At 38.4% G+C, this 13,280-nt stretch overlaps 1 protein-coding gene across 2 annotated transcripts in view; it reads right to left on the reverse strand.

Annotated features, from left to right (window-relative positions):
- The window catches only part of Fig4 (FIG4 phosphoinositide 5-phosphatase), an 87,960-nt gene that overhangs the window by 3,408 nt on the left and 71,272 nt on the right, over nucleotides 1–13,280 (reverse strand). For both annotated transcript variants that reach the window (XM_033763418.1, XM_010630820.3), the window contains 6 exons: nucleotides 11,744–11,802; nucleotides 10,987–11,134; nucleotides 8,284–8,367; nucleotides 6,392–6,587; nucleotides 5,455–5,537; nucleotides 3,425–3,511 (listed from right to left, as the gene is read on the reverse strand). In XM_033763418.1, the coding sequence (XP_033619309.1) occupies nucleotides 3,425–3,511; nucleotides 5,455–5,537; nucleotides 6,392–6,587; nucleotides 8,284–8,367; nucleotides 10,987–11,134; nucleotides 11,744–11,802 (657 nt within the window). The remainder of the gene's footprint in view (nucleotides 1–3,424; nucleotides 3,512–5,454; nucleotides 5,538–6,391; nucleotides 6,588–8,283; nucleotides 8,368–10,986; nucleotides 11,135–11,743; nucleotides 11,803–13,280) is intronic.

The following is a 13,280-nucleotide window of genomic DNA, read 5'->3' on the forward strand; positions in this document are numbered from 1 at the left end:
TAAACGCAAATTAAAAAAAAAAAGAAAAAAAAAAAAAAAAAAAAAAAAAAAAAAGATAAAAGAAAATCCTTATTGGTGACCTTTTATACTCTTTCTTAAATGTGGTATTACTCACTTGAGTGGGTTATACTATGACCATTTTTGATAGTAATTTCTTAAGAGGCAGAACTAATGTTTGCATCTTTTCATAGTTCAATTCCTGCTGAGACAAGTTTTTACTTATACATACTGAATAACCAATAAATATATGTTGATTTGACAAGAAACTATTTCATTGGTCTAACTAAAATGACTCTAGAATTTAGTAATGTCAGAATCACTTTTAGTGACTGAAATACTAGACAATACTTGTATAATTTCAAACAATTTTGTATATGTGATACTTTTCTGTATGTTAAAATCTTAGGCTTTTTCTATAGTTAGTAGTTTCCTACACGAAAGTGCACTTAGCATTTCCAGATGATATGGTAATAGTTCTAGTCACAGGATACATTTCCCTTCTCAATTATTCTTCCTGCTGCTACCACAAGCTCCAAGTTTTCCTGTCAGTCATTATATTTACATCACCAAATTATTTTTTTGTTGGTCATGAATGAGTCACAGAATCTAGAGAATAACAGAGTTGAAGAGGATCTTATAGTAGACCTGAACTTGACAGTTTACTGCAGACAATGGTCATCATTAGGTCACCTCTCATTATTTCCTCTATTTTCTGAGAGAAAAAACTATAATCAGGACAAAACTGTATTTTTGCTCCTCTAAGACATTGTGGTCCTAACAGAGCAAAAGGCCTTTATAGTATCATTTTGTCTTTCTGTTGGTTTTGTAGTTTCCACGAGGAAATAATAGCCCCTTTCACTTAACCTGGTGGTGCAGGCCTTAATATACACTGCCAAGAAACGATTCTCTTCTACCCTCTAATGTCATTTGGTGGCTTTGGTCCTGAGTTTGTGGATGCTGTTCTAACATTATTTCTGTCAACATCATTGCTTCTCTCATCAGATTGATTGTTTTTTTCCAAGAAGGCACTCATACACTAAAATCTAGTGTGGAGTCTATTAATCAGTAAGAATGTGTTTGCTTCTTCATGTTAAAAATTAAGTTACTACTGCATATTACCTACATTCTGTAAATCAGTACATAGACACCTGAGTCCACAATGTAGCCCTCAGATTACACTTGTTGAATACAATACTCATGAACCACATGTGGCTATATCTAACTTAATTAAAATGACATATCATGTGAAGGTACAAGATCCCAATGATAAATGTAACTGTATCATCTGCTTTAAAATGTACCAATAAACTTAATGGGAAACAAACAAAAATGAGGAAATCAAACTTAGACAAATTATAATAAAATTGTTGAAAAAATAAAATTAAGTAAATTTAAAAATAGTTCTTCATTTGCCCTTACCACACGTCAAGTGTTTGACAGCCACCTGTGGCCAAGGGCTACTATACCAGATCATGCTGACACAGGGCATTTCCATCCTCACAGAAAGTTCGACTGGTCTTTCCAGTTATGTTTTCCCTCTCAAATTCTGGGTTCTTTTGTTTCTAAGACCATTATACCAATACAGCATCATTCAATCTCTTACATTTCTAGACATCTCATGTCTTATGTGGTTACCCAGTAGTATGGTTCATATGATTCTTTGAATCAAGTGTTTGGTGGTCCTTTCCCTTTGTCAGTTTTCCAGATAATAAAATGGTTCTCTTATCCTTCTGAGGTGTTAAGATTTTTTTACCAACTTATGACTTTAAGAATCCTTGAATTTCACTGCACTACTATTATTCTTCTTCTTGAAGTTCAAATTGTTCTATCATCTTTGCCCAGCGGGAGCCACTTCAAGTTCGTTCCTGAGTCCTCTTGATATGATCCTAATAATCTTTGATAGAATTATTGATAACTGGATTGACAAGAGTTTCCAGGTTTATTTTGTACATCTCCCAACACAGACCTGGAATCAGCCATCTGTCCCATAAGCTCTGATTCCTATTAGCGGAAAACTGGTATTTTAAAATCACAATGTGGGCAATTCTCATCATTAGGCCATTGTAAGTGTTTATCTGTACGTATATAAATGTGTTTGTCTTTGTTCCAGGTCAAGGAGAATCTTGTTTCTCAAAGACAAAGAGGATGACAAAATTAAAATAACCCACGACTATTTATTTGCTTTATTAAACATATAACACCTCCAGATAACAATACTACTGCCACCATCAATACGATTCCTGAAAACAGACTTTATTTTTTCATATGCTCTCCTTATTGTTTGCCCAATTTTTTTCAGAATTGTATTGTGTTACACATTGTGAGAACAGAGGGCCATAGCATATTCTCACCCTTCTGATACTCATGTAGCTCTACAAGTAACTATACTCTTCATCCTGGACTCTACACCAATGGATGTGTTAGTCAGTTTTTTTGTCACTGGGACAAATATCTGAGATAGTCAACTTACAGAGGAGAGCATGAGAGCCTTGGATAAACACAGGGAACACCATCCAATCCCATATCACCCTGCCTTCTGGGAACAGCAAGCCCTTCCAGTAGGGTCCTTCTCGCCTAGCAATGGTCATGGGTACGCTGGAAACAAGAGAATGGGGAAATGCTAAAAAAGCTTGGTGTCCTTGCTTTTTGTCTCTTTGGAACAAAGACATAGGAGCAGGAAGAGGGAGGTAAGGAAGACACAGAATGGAGGAAAAATCGAGGTGCTCAAGGACAGGGAAAAAAGAAGGTGCTGGGGAGCATTCTAGGATGTTTGGGAGATGCTCCTGGAGATTCTGAGAGTAACAAATGCAGGGTCTGTTCTGGGGATTGCAGGAGACACAAAGGTGGACTTCCCTGTGGAAATGTGTACTCTGGCAGAACTACAGTAATTCCAAATCTCAGCAGCACTGCTCCAGAGTGACCTCTACACCACAGTACCAAGCCAGTCAAGCAAAGTACACCTGCCCAGGAAGCTTCAGTCTATTTTTCTAACTCCTGGGGTAGAATTTACTAAATATTGCTTTAACTTGTAGCAAGTTAATAGAATTTATGGGCACATTTTTCTAGAAGAGATCAACCTATCCCTGCCTCAAGGGTTTTGTATTAAACTTGTCTCCAGGGTCAGAGCTCCTTCATCATTCCATCTCCACTTAGCAGAGGGCAAAGTTTGTGGAAAGAAGCCTCTGCCAGCTCCAATCTCACCCCCAAAGGGTATATTTCAAGTACAGTCTAGCCTGCCATCTTTACCTATCTCCCCAAAGATCTAGTTTTCCTTGCATAAGGTACCAGGAGAAAATGCTTTAGTACATCTAATAACACTAATTTGTTGAAAAGACTGATTGATATCTTTCTTAAAAAGTCATCAAAGAACACGAAGAACGACATCAATGCAAATATTTTCTTAAAGGTCTAACCTGGTACTTACAATTTTATAACACCATCAGAGCACCTAGAACAGAGGTGCTGGCTGCTCTTGTCTTGTTTATGTTGACTCTGCCCCAGCTGTACAAATCTACAAATTATAAGAGATACAAGTAAGTTAAAGGAATATCGGCAATTAACTCAGGAGCTCACACAAAATGCTACACACTTCCAAATGAGACACTGAAATTATTTCAGCAAAACATATGAGTAAGTACCCTACATAACAAGACTTTGCCTGATTTTATAGTAAGTTTGAGAGAGTAAAGGAGATTTTTGCTCAACAGGTAAGTCATTGCTATGAACATATTGCATTTCTATTCACTTATATGTGATGCAGATTTTGAAAAGAAATGGTCCTAAAGGCAAGCAGATGAGCCTTATAGGGCTTCCCACATCTAAGTGTGATACAATCTAACACATGGGGGGCAGGACGCATGGCGGAGCTGCTTGAAGTGAAATAAATGCCATGGAAATGGTGGGATCAGGCTTTGAATCCACCTCCTGAGGCAGGGATGCTGCTGAGAACCCGGGACACAGACTCACCCAGCTCCCAAGTACATTCTAGCCCCTCCTAAGGATGAACTTTCAACCAAGATGCCAAGATGGGGCACTAGCTGATGACCCCACGGCTGCATCTGCCCTCTGGACAGCACTGACCCAGGCCCTAAGCTAAGAGCCAAGCTGACTGGCCTCAGCCTCTGGAGCTCTGCCGATGCCACACACATCTGTCCTCCCTCAGGGACACGGGTTTGTGCCCATGGAGGTTTATGAGCAGGATAAAAGGGCAGGTTTCTTTTCTATTTTCCTACTATTTAAAAGGTATCTCTTTGATGACTATGGATAATTTATCATTTATATTTCATAAGCTTCTTTAAAAGACAAGTGCTTCAGAAGCTACCAATTAAGCAATCATTACAGTATCACCACAGAACTCTCAGAGTTTTCATCACACTTATATTCAGCAAGAGAAAAATTCCAATACTTTTTTTTTTTTTTTTTTAGAATATCGATGCTTTATATAAACCTTTAAATTTCCAAAATTGGGCTGGGGATTTAGCTCAGTGGTGCTACGCCTGCCTGGCAAGCGCAAAGTCTGGAGTTCGATCCCCAGTACCAAGAAAGAAAGACAAAAAAAATTCCCAAATTAAGTGTACAATAAGGGTCAGTATTTTAAAAAATTGTGCAGGTATATGAGGCTTTAAGGAAATGGAAAGGTTCAGATCTGGTCAAGTTAGCAAATCAGACACTGGAAAAGATGAGGAAACAGGAAGACACAGGGAGTAGGGCTTAGCCATTTGAATAAAGCAGAGAACTGAGAAGGGCTCAGGAGTCTGGAGGTGGTTGAGGCCCTGTATAGGAAAATGGAATGAATGGAGGGCCAGCGGTGCCGTGCACACCTGCCTTGCAAGTGCAAGGTCCTGAATTCCATCCTGGTGGGTGGGGGGAGGGAGGAATGACATACACATAGGGAACGAAGGGCCGGGGATTTGGAAGACAGGCTGTGGAGACCACTCCTTTCCGCACAGTGTTTTGTGGCAGCCCAGTGGGGGCTATGATCTGTAAGCCAGCCAGAGCACTATTTTATGCATACAGTTCAGTGGGTACCAGCCTAACGTTTAAACGGGGGCGGGAGGGAGATCTGCCTGTGCAAGCAGAACTACACAGAATCCCTTTGTGACTGCTGGACCACAGGAGGCACTAAGACAGCTCTAGTGCCCAATTGCAGCAGAAGTGGGTGCCAGGTAGTCCCTGAAGTTCCCTTGGCTACCACCTAACACAGTTGAGAGAGGGAGGGTTCCTCTGCCTACAGCAATGCCCATCTCTGAGGAGCAGCCTCTAGGCATTAGGCCCTTTAACCCTAAAATACAAATCAATTGTTCTAGATTTGGCCTCTGAAAGGCTATTACCATGTTCCAAGAAGAATTCATTTCCTTTTGTATAAGTGACTACTCTCATTTTAAAAGTATGGATCTAGTATTGTAATAATCAATGTTCATATTTCCCCTTTCTCTACATATGAAAGCATCTTACCTTGAATAAACAGAGAAATCATCTTCTGAGAGGCCATCTGAGAGGTTAATTCCATACACCTCTTTCATGGGCTGGACCATATTCTATGGTTTAAGAAAAAGGAACCAGTTAGAATATTTTTAGACATCTAGTATATTAATAATTTCCAAAGATGAAGAAAATGAGCCTGGGAATTTTTCCACAATATCAATTTAGTTTCTCAGTTTTTTTTTTTTTCCAAACTGACTTTCATTTCATACTAAAAATAGTTTCATTTCCTATGTTAGGGTAAAAAAAAAACCCTGTTAAATAATTATGTTATAATTTAGGTTTTCTGAGTTGTCTTGTTTGTAGCAACTACTCATCTCTGCTGGTACAAAAGCAGCATACAATATGTAGGTAAGAAGGCAGGCTGGGTTCCAATAAAACAAGTAGCAGCCTGGATTTGGCTGATCACAGTTTGCCAACTTCTTCAATAATGGATTCAGTTCTTATATTACAATATTTTATTTGCCTAATCTATCCCTGACTTGTAGCTATTTCTAGCAAGCAAATCACCCTAAAGCTAGATTTGTTTATTTTGTTTACTTGCATTTGCTTTCCTTGAATATATCAGCAATATTGAATTGAATAGGATGGATTTCCCATTTGGCCTATTCAGGGATGGTGAGGGCCACGTACAAACCCTGCACCCAACAGTAAGCAGAACAAAGGAATAAATGGGGCTCAAGTAAGCGAGGTATTCTAAGATGGCCAGGATTCTCTTACAAATTCTGCCGTGCTAAGCAATTCACCATTACATAAGGCAGCAAAAATACCAATCATACTTTAAAAAGAAACCCTTTCCAGTGTCTATTCTAAACACATTCACCCTCCACAGTGCCTCAGGCACCATGCAAGGAGTGAGACAATGTGACATTTTCTGGCTCTGCTGCTGTAAGTGTCCCTGCCCCACTACCTCAGTCACTTTGGCACTGTCTCCTGCATCGGTCATCTTCACAGGGGTGGAGCGCTGAGACACAGAGCCCTCTTCTTCACGGTCAGTCCCAGAGTCATCCTCGGAACTGCTGGACACAGCCTCTTCGCTGGGAGGTGGTGGGGCGCTGGCTGCTGTTTTCCGCTGCAATATGGCTTCTTCTCTGTTGCTTTTGTTTCTTTAAAGAGACGAATACGGATGTGAAGCATCTTTGCACTGAACCTCAACACTCACCAGGCATCACTTTGTCCCAAGCCCAGATTCTAGCGAAGAGTAAGAAAATGACTGTGAGAAAGTGGTTTCTGGATTCAAGATGTACTAAAGGGAAAAGCTGAGGATATCTGCACACATGCCCTGATCTTATATTTAAGCCTTCTTATAAATTAAAAAAGTAAACTGAAGTGTACTTGCAGAGTGCAGAAAAGTTTTCTTACTGACTACTGTTGTCTCCCTTTGGTATCTGAAATCTGTGTTTTCACATTTTATGGCACAATTATAGAATTATATGTTTGAGATAGTAGTAAAATTACTTATATCATATAAAACTTTCAAGAAAAGATCAAGATCCAAACCATGCATGTTTCTTTGCATCCTATGAATTTTTATGATCTGATACCAAAATAACAATCAACTGATGAACACAAAGTAAATTTTAAGTTTTACTGTATTCTCAGTAAACAAGTAAATTTACTGCATATGCCCCCCATTAACAGAATAGGGTCGAAAATCTCTCCATACTTATAGAAGCATTTACTTTTGTTTTTAGGGTCAAAGTGAGTAAAAATATTGTAGCTTTTTAAACTCGGAAAGTATTATATACTAATACTTCTGGCTTTTATAAAAATATTTTACGTTTACTTGAAATACAATTCTCTTTAAGGGACTAAAACATTCTGAAATGTTGTAGGAAAGGGAAAAGCCGTATTATTGACCATGGGTTACATAATATGGAAAAAGATTCATTTCTGACCTTTTGCAACTGAATATTAAATTCAGTAAAATCTCTGCATTATACACCAATAAAGCTGGAAAATTGAATTCTAAACTCTTGAGGACTTTCCTTCTTTTTAATGCTTCTCAACACCTGGTCAGGGCTTAACACAAAGCTATGTAAAGGCCACATAAGTAAGCCATAGAAAGGGTGTGTCTGGAAAATATCAGTATATAACCCACTGTATAAATTACATGTAGTCTTACAATTAAGACTGCACACATATTCCCAAATACAATCAGAGTTGTGTATCTAACATCTAGCCAAGGCCTCCAGTTAGTGACCAGAAGAACGGTATCATCAGGAGTAGGCAGGTCAGTGGAGGAGAAAGACTCTTATGCCAAGACACAACACATTTCACTCCAGTCTAGAGGCATCACAATGCAAACGTGGTATGTCTTAGTGTTATCAGATATAAAAAATAAGTCTCCCTCAAAATAGCGTTACAGTAATATGCAGAAAGTCTACTGAGTTCCCTATGAAGAGATTATTTGCATACACTCTCATATTTTATATTTTTCAGGGTGTCAGCAAAAAATAAACACAATGAGTATAAAATTTTACTTAAGCATTTTATGTTGAGAAACCAAAAATGTGGAGTTAGTTATAGGACATAAAACAGTGTTGGTTACCCTGTCTTCGTGCCATTTGTTATATTCTCAATTTAAAATAAAATATACCATACTGCTGAAATTTCCATATATTCTTTCAATATTGAACATTTTAACCACCCAGTGCTACAAATGAACTATCCATATATATGCAATAAACACACTCTGCCACAAACTAACCTGAAGTTGTTATTTTTTTTTGGTGGAAATACTAATTAAGTGCTATTATTTTACATGAGTCTTTACAATTTCATTCTATTTGCAAATTTTACCCCAATACTGATTTTCCAGTTTCATCTGGTTTCCGCACAGTGAATGGGCTCGGATCGATGCCAACAGTCTTAGGCATAAAGTCACTAGAAAGAGAAGGAAAAGGCAAAATTCCACATGAATCCTGTCCAGATGACACAGGCTTCCACCTTAATCTGCATGTGTAAGACTCCTTTTTAACTTTCAGGGTTACACATATTCTGAGCCAAATGTTAGGGAGGCTCCATGTGATCTGGGGTTGTAAAAACCCACGAGCTGACGGCACTAGGTGACTTCGATGTTCTCAGTCCTCACTGTGAATTCACTATGACTGTGGGACCCAATACTTTGAATGTAAACTCTAGAGGATCTGAGCTATGGCTATGACGCTACCCTCTTGTTATATTCACAGTTAGTGCTTAGGTTAAATTAAAACTCACAAAACTATGACAGCACTAGCTGTTCAATTGTATAAACAATGTTTCCAAGCTATACTACTGAAGGGGCAGATACAATGATCAAACACAGTAGTGTGAACTTAAGAGTCAATATCTAATATTATGCCCACATATAAATGCCCTATGATGAATGTGATCATTATGTACATCTAAAATGTAGCAATAAAATTAGTTAAAAACAGCACTATAAAAAAATCAGCATCTATTTGGCTCAATGAGGTTAATTCATTGGAACACTGTTGGAACTCTTCACAGAAAGCAGTTGTAATCTGCCACCGACTGAGATAAGCTGAAGCTTCTTCCTCATCGTGCAAGGGCTACCTCATCTCCACCCCAGAGGCGGACCAATTCCCAGTCAGTGCCAAGAAGGCAACGGTCCCATGAATCACACTAGGACTCAGGCTCATGGAGAAGACACCGCTCCCAGCGTGCACTTGAATGTTACACTCTTTGAAGAAAGGGAAATGAATCTTGAGTCTGACTCAAGGTGACAGTTTGGAACTGTTCTAATGATGTAATTGGTTTCATTTTTTTCTTTATGAACATATACGACTGATCCTCTCATCTGCAGGTTCTGTGTTTGTGAATATGCTTGCTCACTAAAGTTTATTTGCAACCCTGAGCTAACACACGTGGTGCTTCTGCAGCTACTGCCAGTCTTCTACAGGTGAAGGTGATGACATGGGTGAGTCATCAACATGAGTGCTCCCGGCTGAGGGTGAAGAAGTTGCATGCTGCGCCTTTTTAGCTCTCTCTGTATTGTTGACGAGTGGCTTTTTGGCCATCTACTTGATGCTAGTTTTTCACAATGCTTTTGTGCTTTTTGATGGTAACCCCTGTTATTTAAAATGGTCCCCAAACAGGGCTGAGGTTATCTAGAATTTGTGAGCACAAGCTACAATGTGCTCTGTGAAGAAAACATGTATGTTAGATTTGCTTCATTTAGGCATAAGTTAGAGTGCTATTGGTGGTAAGTGAAATGTTCTGTGTGTGTGTAGTCCCGGAGAGTGAACCTAGGGCCTTAACACTTAACTTTATCTCCACACAGCCTTCTTCCGTTTCATTTTTTATTTTGAAACAGGGTCTTGCTAAATTCTCCACTAGTGGCTTGAGCTTGCAATCCTTCCGCCTCAGCTTCTCACAGTGCTGGGACCGCAGATATGCACCAGCATTCCTAGTTAGTGAGTGTTAATCATGCAATAGTGTATATTACAGGAGGTGTCTTAAATATATACGCACAAAATGTATGGACTGGTTGATTAAGCTTCACGGGAACTTAATCCTCTATTTCCTTCAAGAGAAATTATTCAGTATTCACTCATTCACTGCTCACAGTCACTTTATAGAGCATAACTACCATAAATAATACGAATTATATATCTATGTAAACATACACACATAATATAATTTACCCCTTGTTCAATTTAAAAATTCTAGAACATGAAGCAAAATGTGGATTTCTAGAAAACAAAGATCATAAAATATGTTTACACTTTACCATACAAAGTCTAAGCATACTTTTATCACATCTGAAGAAAATGTAAACCACAGATGCTTAAAATTTAGTTTAAAATATAGTCAAACGGTGCTTTGCTTTGACCAGTTTTGTTATTTTGGTCCCATCATTTTTCTTAAAGGTCTCATCAAATTCTAAAAGGGACAAAGGAAAGTGAAGAATGTATAAAAGTGACAGATGAGGATGGAAAGTGTGGAGAAAGAACATGGGATATTTACCCTGAAGGAAAAGTACTGCTTCTTCAAATATTCAGAGAGCTGCCCCACAGAAGAGGAATTAGTCTTGTCCCACGCCTAGTAAGCATAGTAATATAATAGCTACCATTTATTAACCACCTACTTGTTCCTTAAGGTCCTATTTCTTAAGGTCACACAGGCAGCGGCTGATCTAAGATGCACATCCCAGCCTTTAATAGTACTGAAGAAATGCTTTTCCTACTAATTTACATTAGCTCTCAGCTTCCACATTAAATGAAAGGAAGCTGAATTTAAGCCCAGTGGCAAACTAGAACTAATGGGAGGCAGATTTTAACTTCTGAAAGAAGAGACATGAATACCAGTTGACTGACAGAAGGAGGGGCTGCCACATGAGGTAGCAGGCTGCTCTCCATCACAGAGGGGGTTCAGACTGACTGAATACCCAGTTCTGAGCACGCTTGCAGAGTGGCTTCCTGGTGGAGTAAGGCTTATGTACATGAACTAGGAAAACTATGGTTCTCAAATGCCTACAGGAGGTGCATGCTCACAACATACCGTGCAGAACTTGTCACAGCCAAGCAAAAGGTATCATCAAAACTGCTCAATTCATACGGCCGAAAGAATTCATTGTGGATGTCAATCTCTTCTTCATATTTGTGAAATTTCTTCACTATCAGCTTCTTTAAATTCGCAGCACAGATAACTAAGGGAGAGATTGCCTGTTACCCAAAGTCTTGGAATTGCATCCTGAAGACATTTCTGTAATACCAACTGTGCTCACAGCACTAGAAATATTATTCTATTGTGTATTACATTTGAGAGTATTCCTTTAATAAATTCCTGCCTCTCTGCCAAATTAATAAAATTTAATTTAAATGTGACTAAAATGTACTTTTATACATCCATTTGTATCTTTCATCGCTGCTTAGATAAAGGGGAAAAAAGGCTTATTTTCTCCTTGTGAATGAGTCCTTAGTTCCTCCCCCTTTCCCCAAAACATGTAGGAATATAATCAGCATTAGTTTAAAATGATAAATTAAAGCATTATATTGGTTAAATGTTTGGAACATAGCTAATAAATGTATGACACAATATCGAGTATAGGCTTACTAAGATAAAAAGAGGTATAACACCATCCTTTCTCTCTAAGGAGCTAAAGGATGATAAAATCCCCTATATATTAAAATAGCAGTATAATGCTGAATAGTTATCATTTATCACTAAAATATGCAAATAAAGGTGATGTTTCAAGTTCATTTAGCTGCAAAATATGTGACTGTAAAACCTGAAAGAGAATCAGTTACCTACCTACCTTCATCATAAGGCAGTGGTAAATGCTTTATTACCTCTGGGGTCCACCAGTAAGTGTAGCTATGTAAGCAAAAAAACAAAAACAAAAAAAGGATAAGGAAAAGGGAAATGTTGGTTTCTTGCAGTTCATCAGGTGAAAGGAGTCGTATGTTCTAGGTCAAAATGTTGCCTCCTACTTCAGAGTTAATCTTACAGTAGGTCTTCAACATATTAATTCCTTTCCAGTCTCCTTCTTGTTTCAATTACATAGCAGATTTATAAAAATGTCATGAATAAACCCAAGTCTCAAGATCCTCTAGCTAAACAGGATAAGGTTAAAAGCCAACTCTAGGACTTGACACATGTGACATCCGTGTGTATATAATTAATTAAAACAGCTCAGCAAAATCATTAAGGAGGAAATCAGACAGTTCTAACAAACAAGCTCCTTTAGAAAATAATACAGGGCCTATTAGTCTCTGACTGTAAACAGTCACCACTGGAGCACACAGGCCAGTAAGACTACAGGTAGGGAATTTCAGTTATTTGAAAGAGCAAAAACAGGAAGTCTGCTGCTGGCAGAGAATCTACTCAGTTATCCAACATGTATTAAGCATCCGCCGTTTGTCAGACCTGCTGTGTGTGCTGGGAGAGCCAGGAGCTTAAGAACAGAGTGACTGAGACACAGAAGAGCACTGGGCAACAGATGGAGAAGGGCTCTGGTAATGTCCTAGGCCACTGGAGAACCTTTCAGAGGTAAATGACTGCAACCCAAACTCACTTATTTATCACAAAGTGCATCACTGCAATTCAACCCAAATACCGAGGTTTTTGTCTGGGGAAAAAAATATTCTACATTAACTTCGCTTTGTCTTAAAAGAAAAACACAGTAACAATTGGTTCACCAATTAGTTAAGAGCTTAACTGCTCTTAACTAGACTGACTCCATCATTCAGAGAACTGATAGGATGCTGTGGGTTAATGCTATAACAGTGTGAGGGTTTGTTTATTTTTTTACTGTTTGTTTTGGGTGCTCTCTCTCTCCTGTATTGATATTTTTTAAAAATACACTTTACTTTACTCTTTAAGGTTTTCTCCTTTGTCCTGCCCACTCTTTCAGTCCTTCACCTTTTTTTTTTTTACTTTCTTCCCTCCCTATTTATTTTCTTGCCTCTCCTCACCTCCACCTTTCATATGAAACAGAGGCCAGTATGCGTGTGTGTGTGTGTGTGTGTGTCTCTCTCTCTCTATATATATATATGTATATATATATGTATATGTATATACCAGAGAATGAGAATTAACCAATGCTATAGCTTAAATAGCATCATTTAACAGGACATCAGGGTAATTCTTTACAAAACTGCTTAGAAGACTCAATCAAAACTACAAATATATTACTAGGATCTGACAATCTCCCAGCCTCCCTCAATCTTTAAATACGCTTCCAGTCATCTGTATAGTTCCATCCACCTACACAAATACTGTTTCAAAGCCCTTTAACATAGCTCTTTACCCCAGCTGTAAAAATAATTCCAACAATGTCCACTCTCTTATAT

The sequence above is a fragment of the Fukomys damarensis genome, unplaced genomic scaffold (assembly GCF_012274545.1).
Source record: "Fukomys damarensis isolate Sample0158 unplaced genomic scaffold, DMR_v1.0_HiC HiC_scaffold_14, whole genome shotgun sequence".
NCBI classification, from domain to species: Eukaryota; Metazoa; Chordata; class Mammalia; order Rodentia; family Bathyergidae; genus Fukomys; species Fukomys damarensis.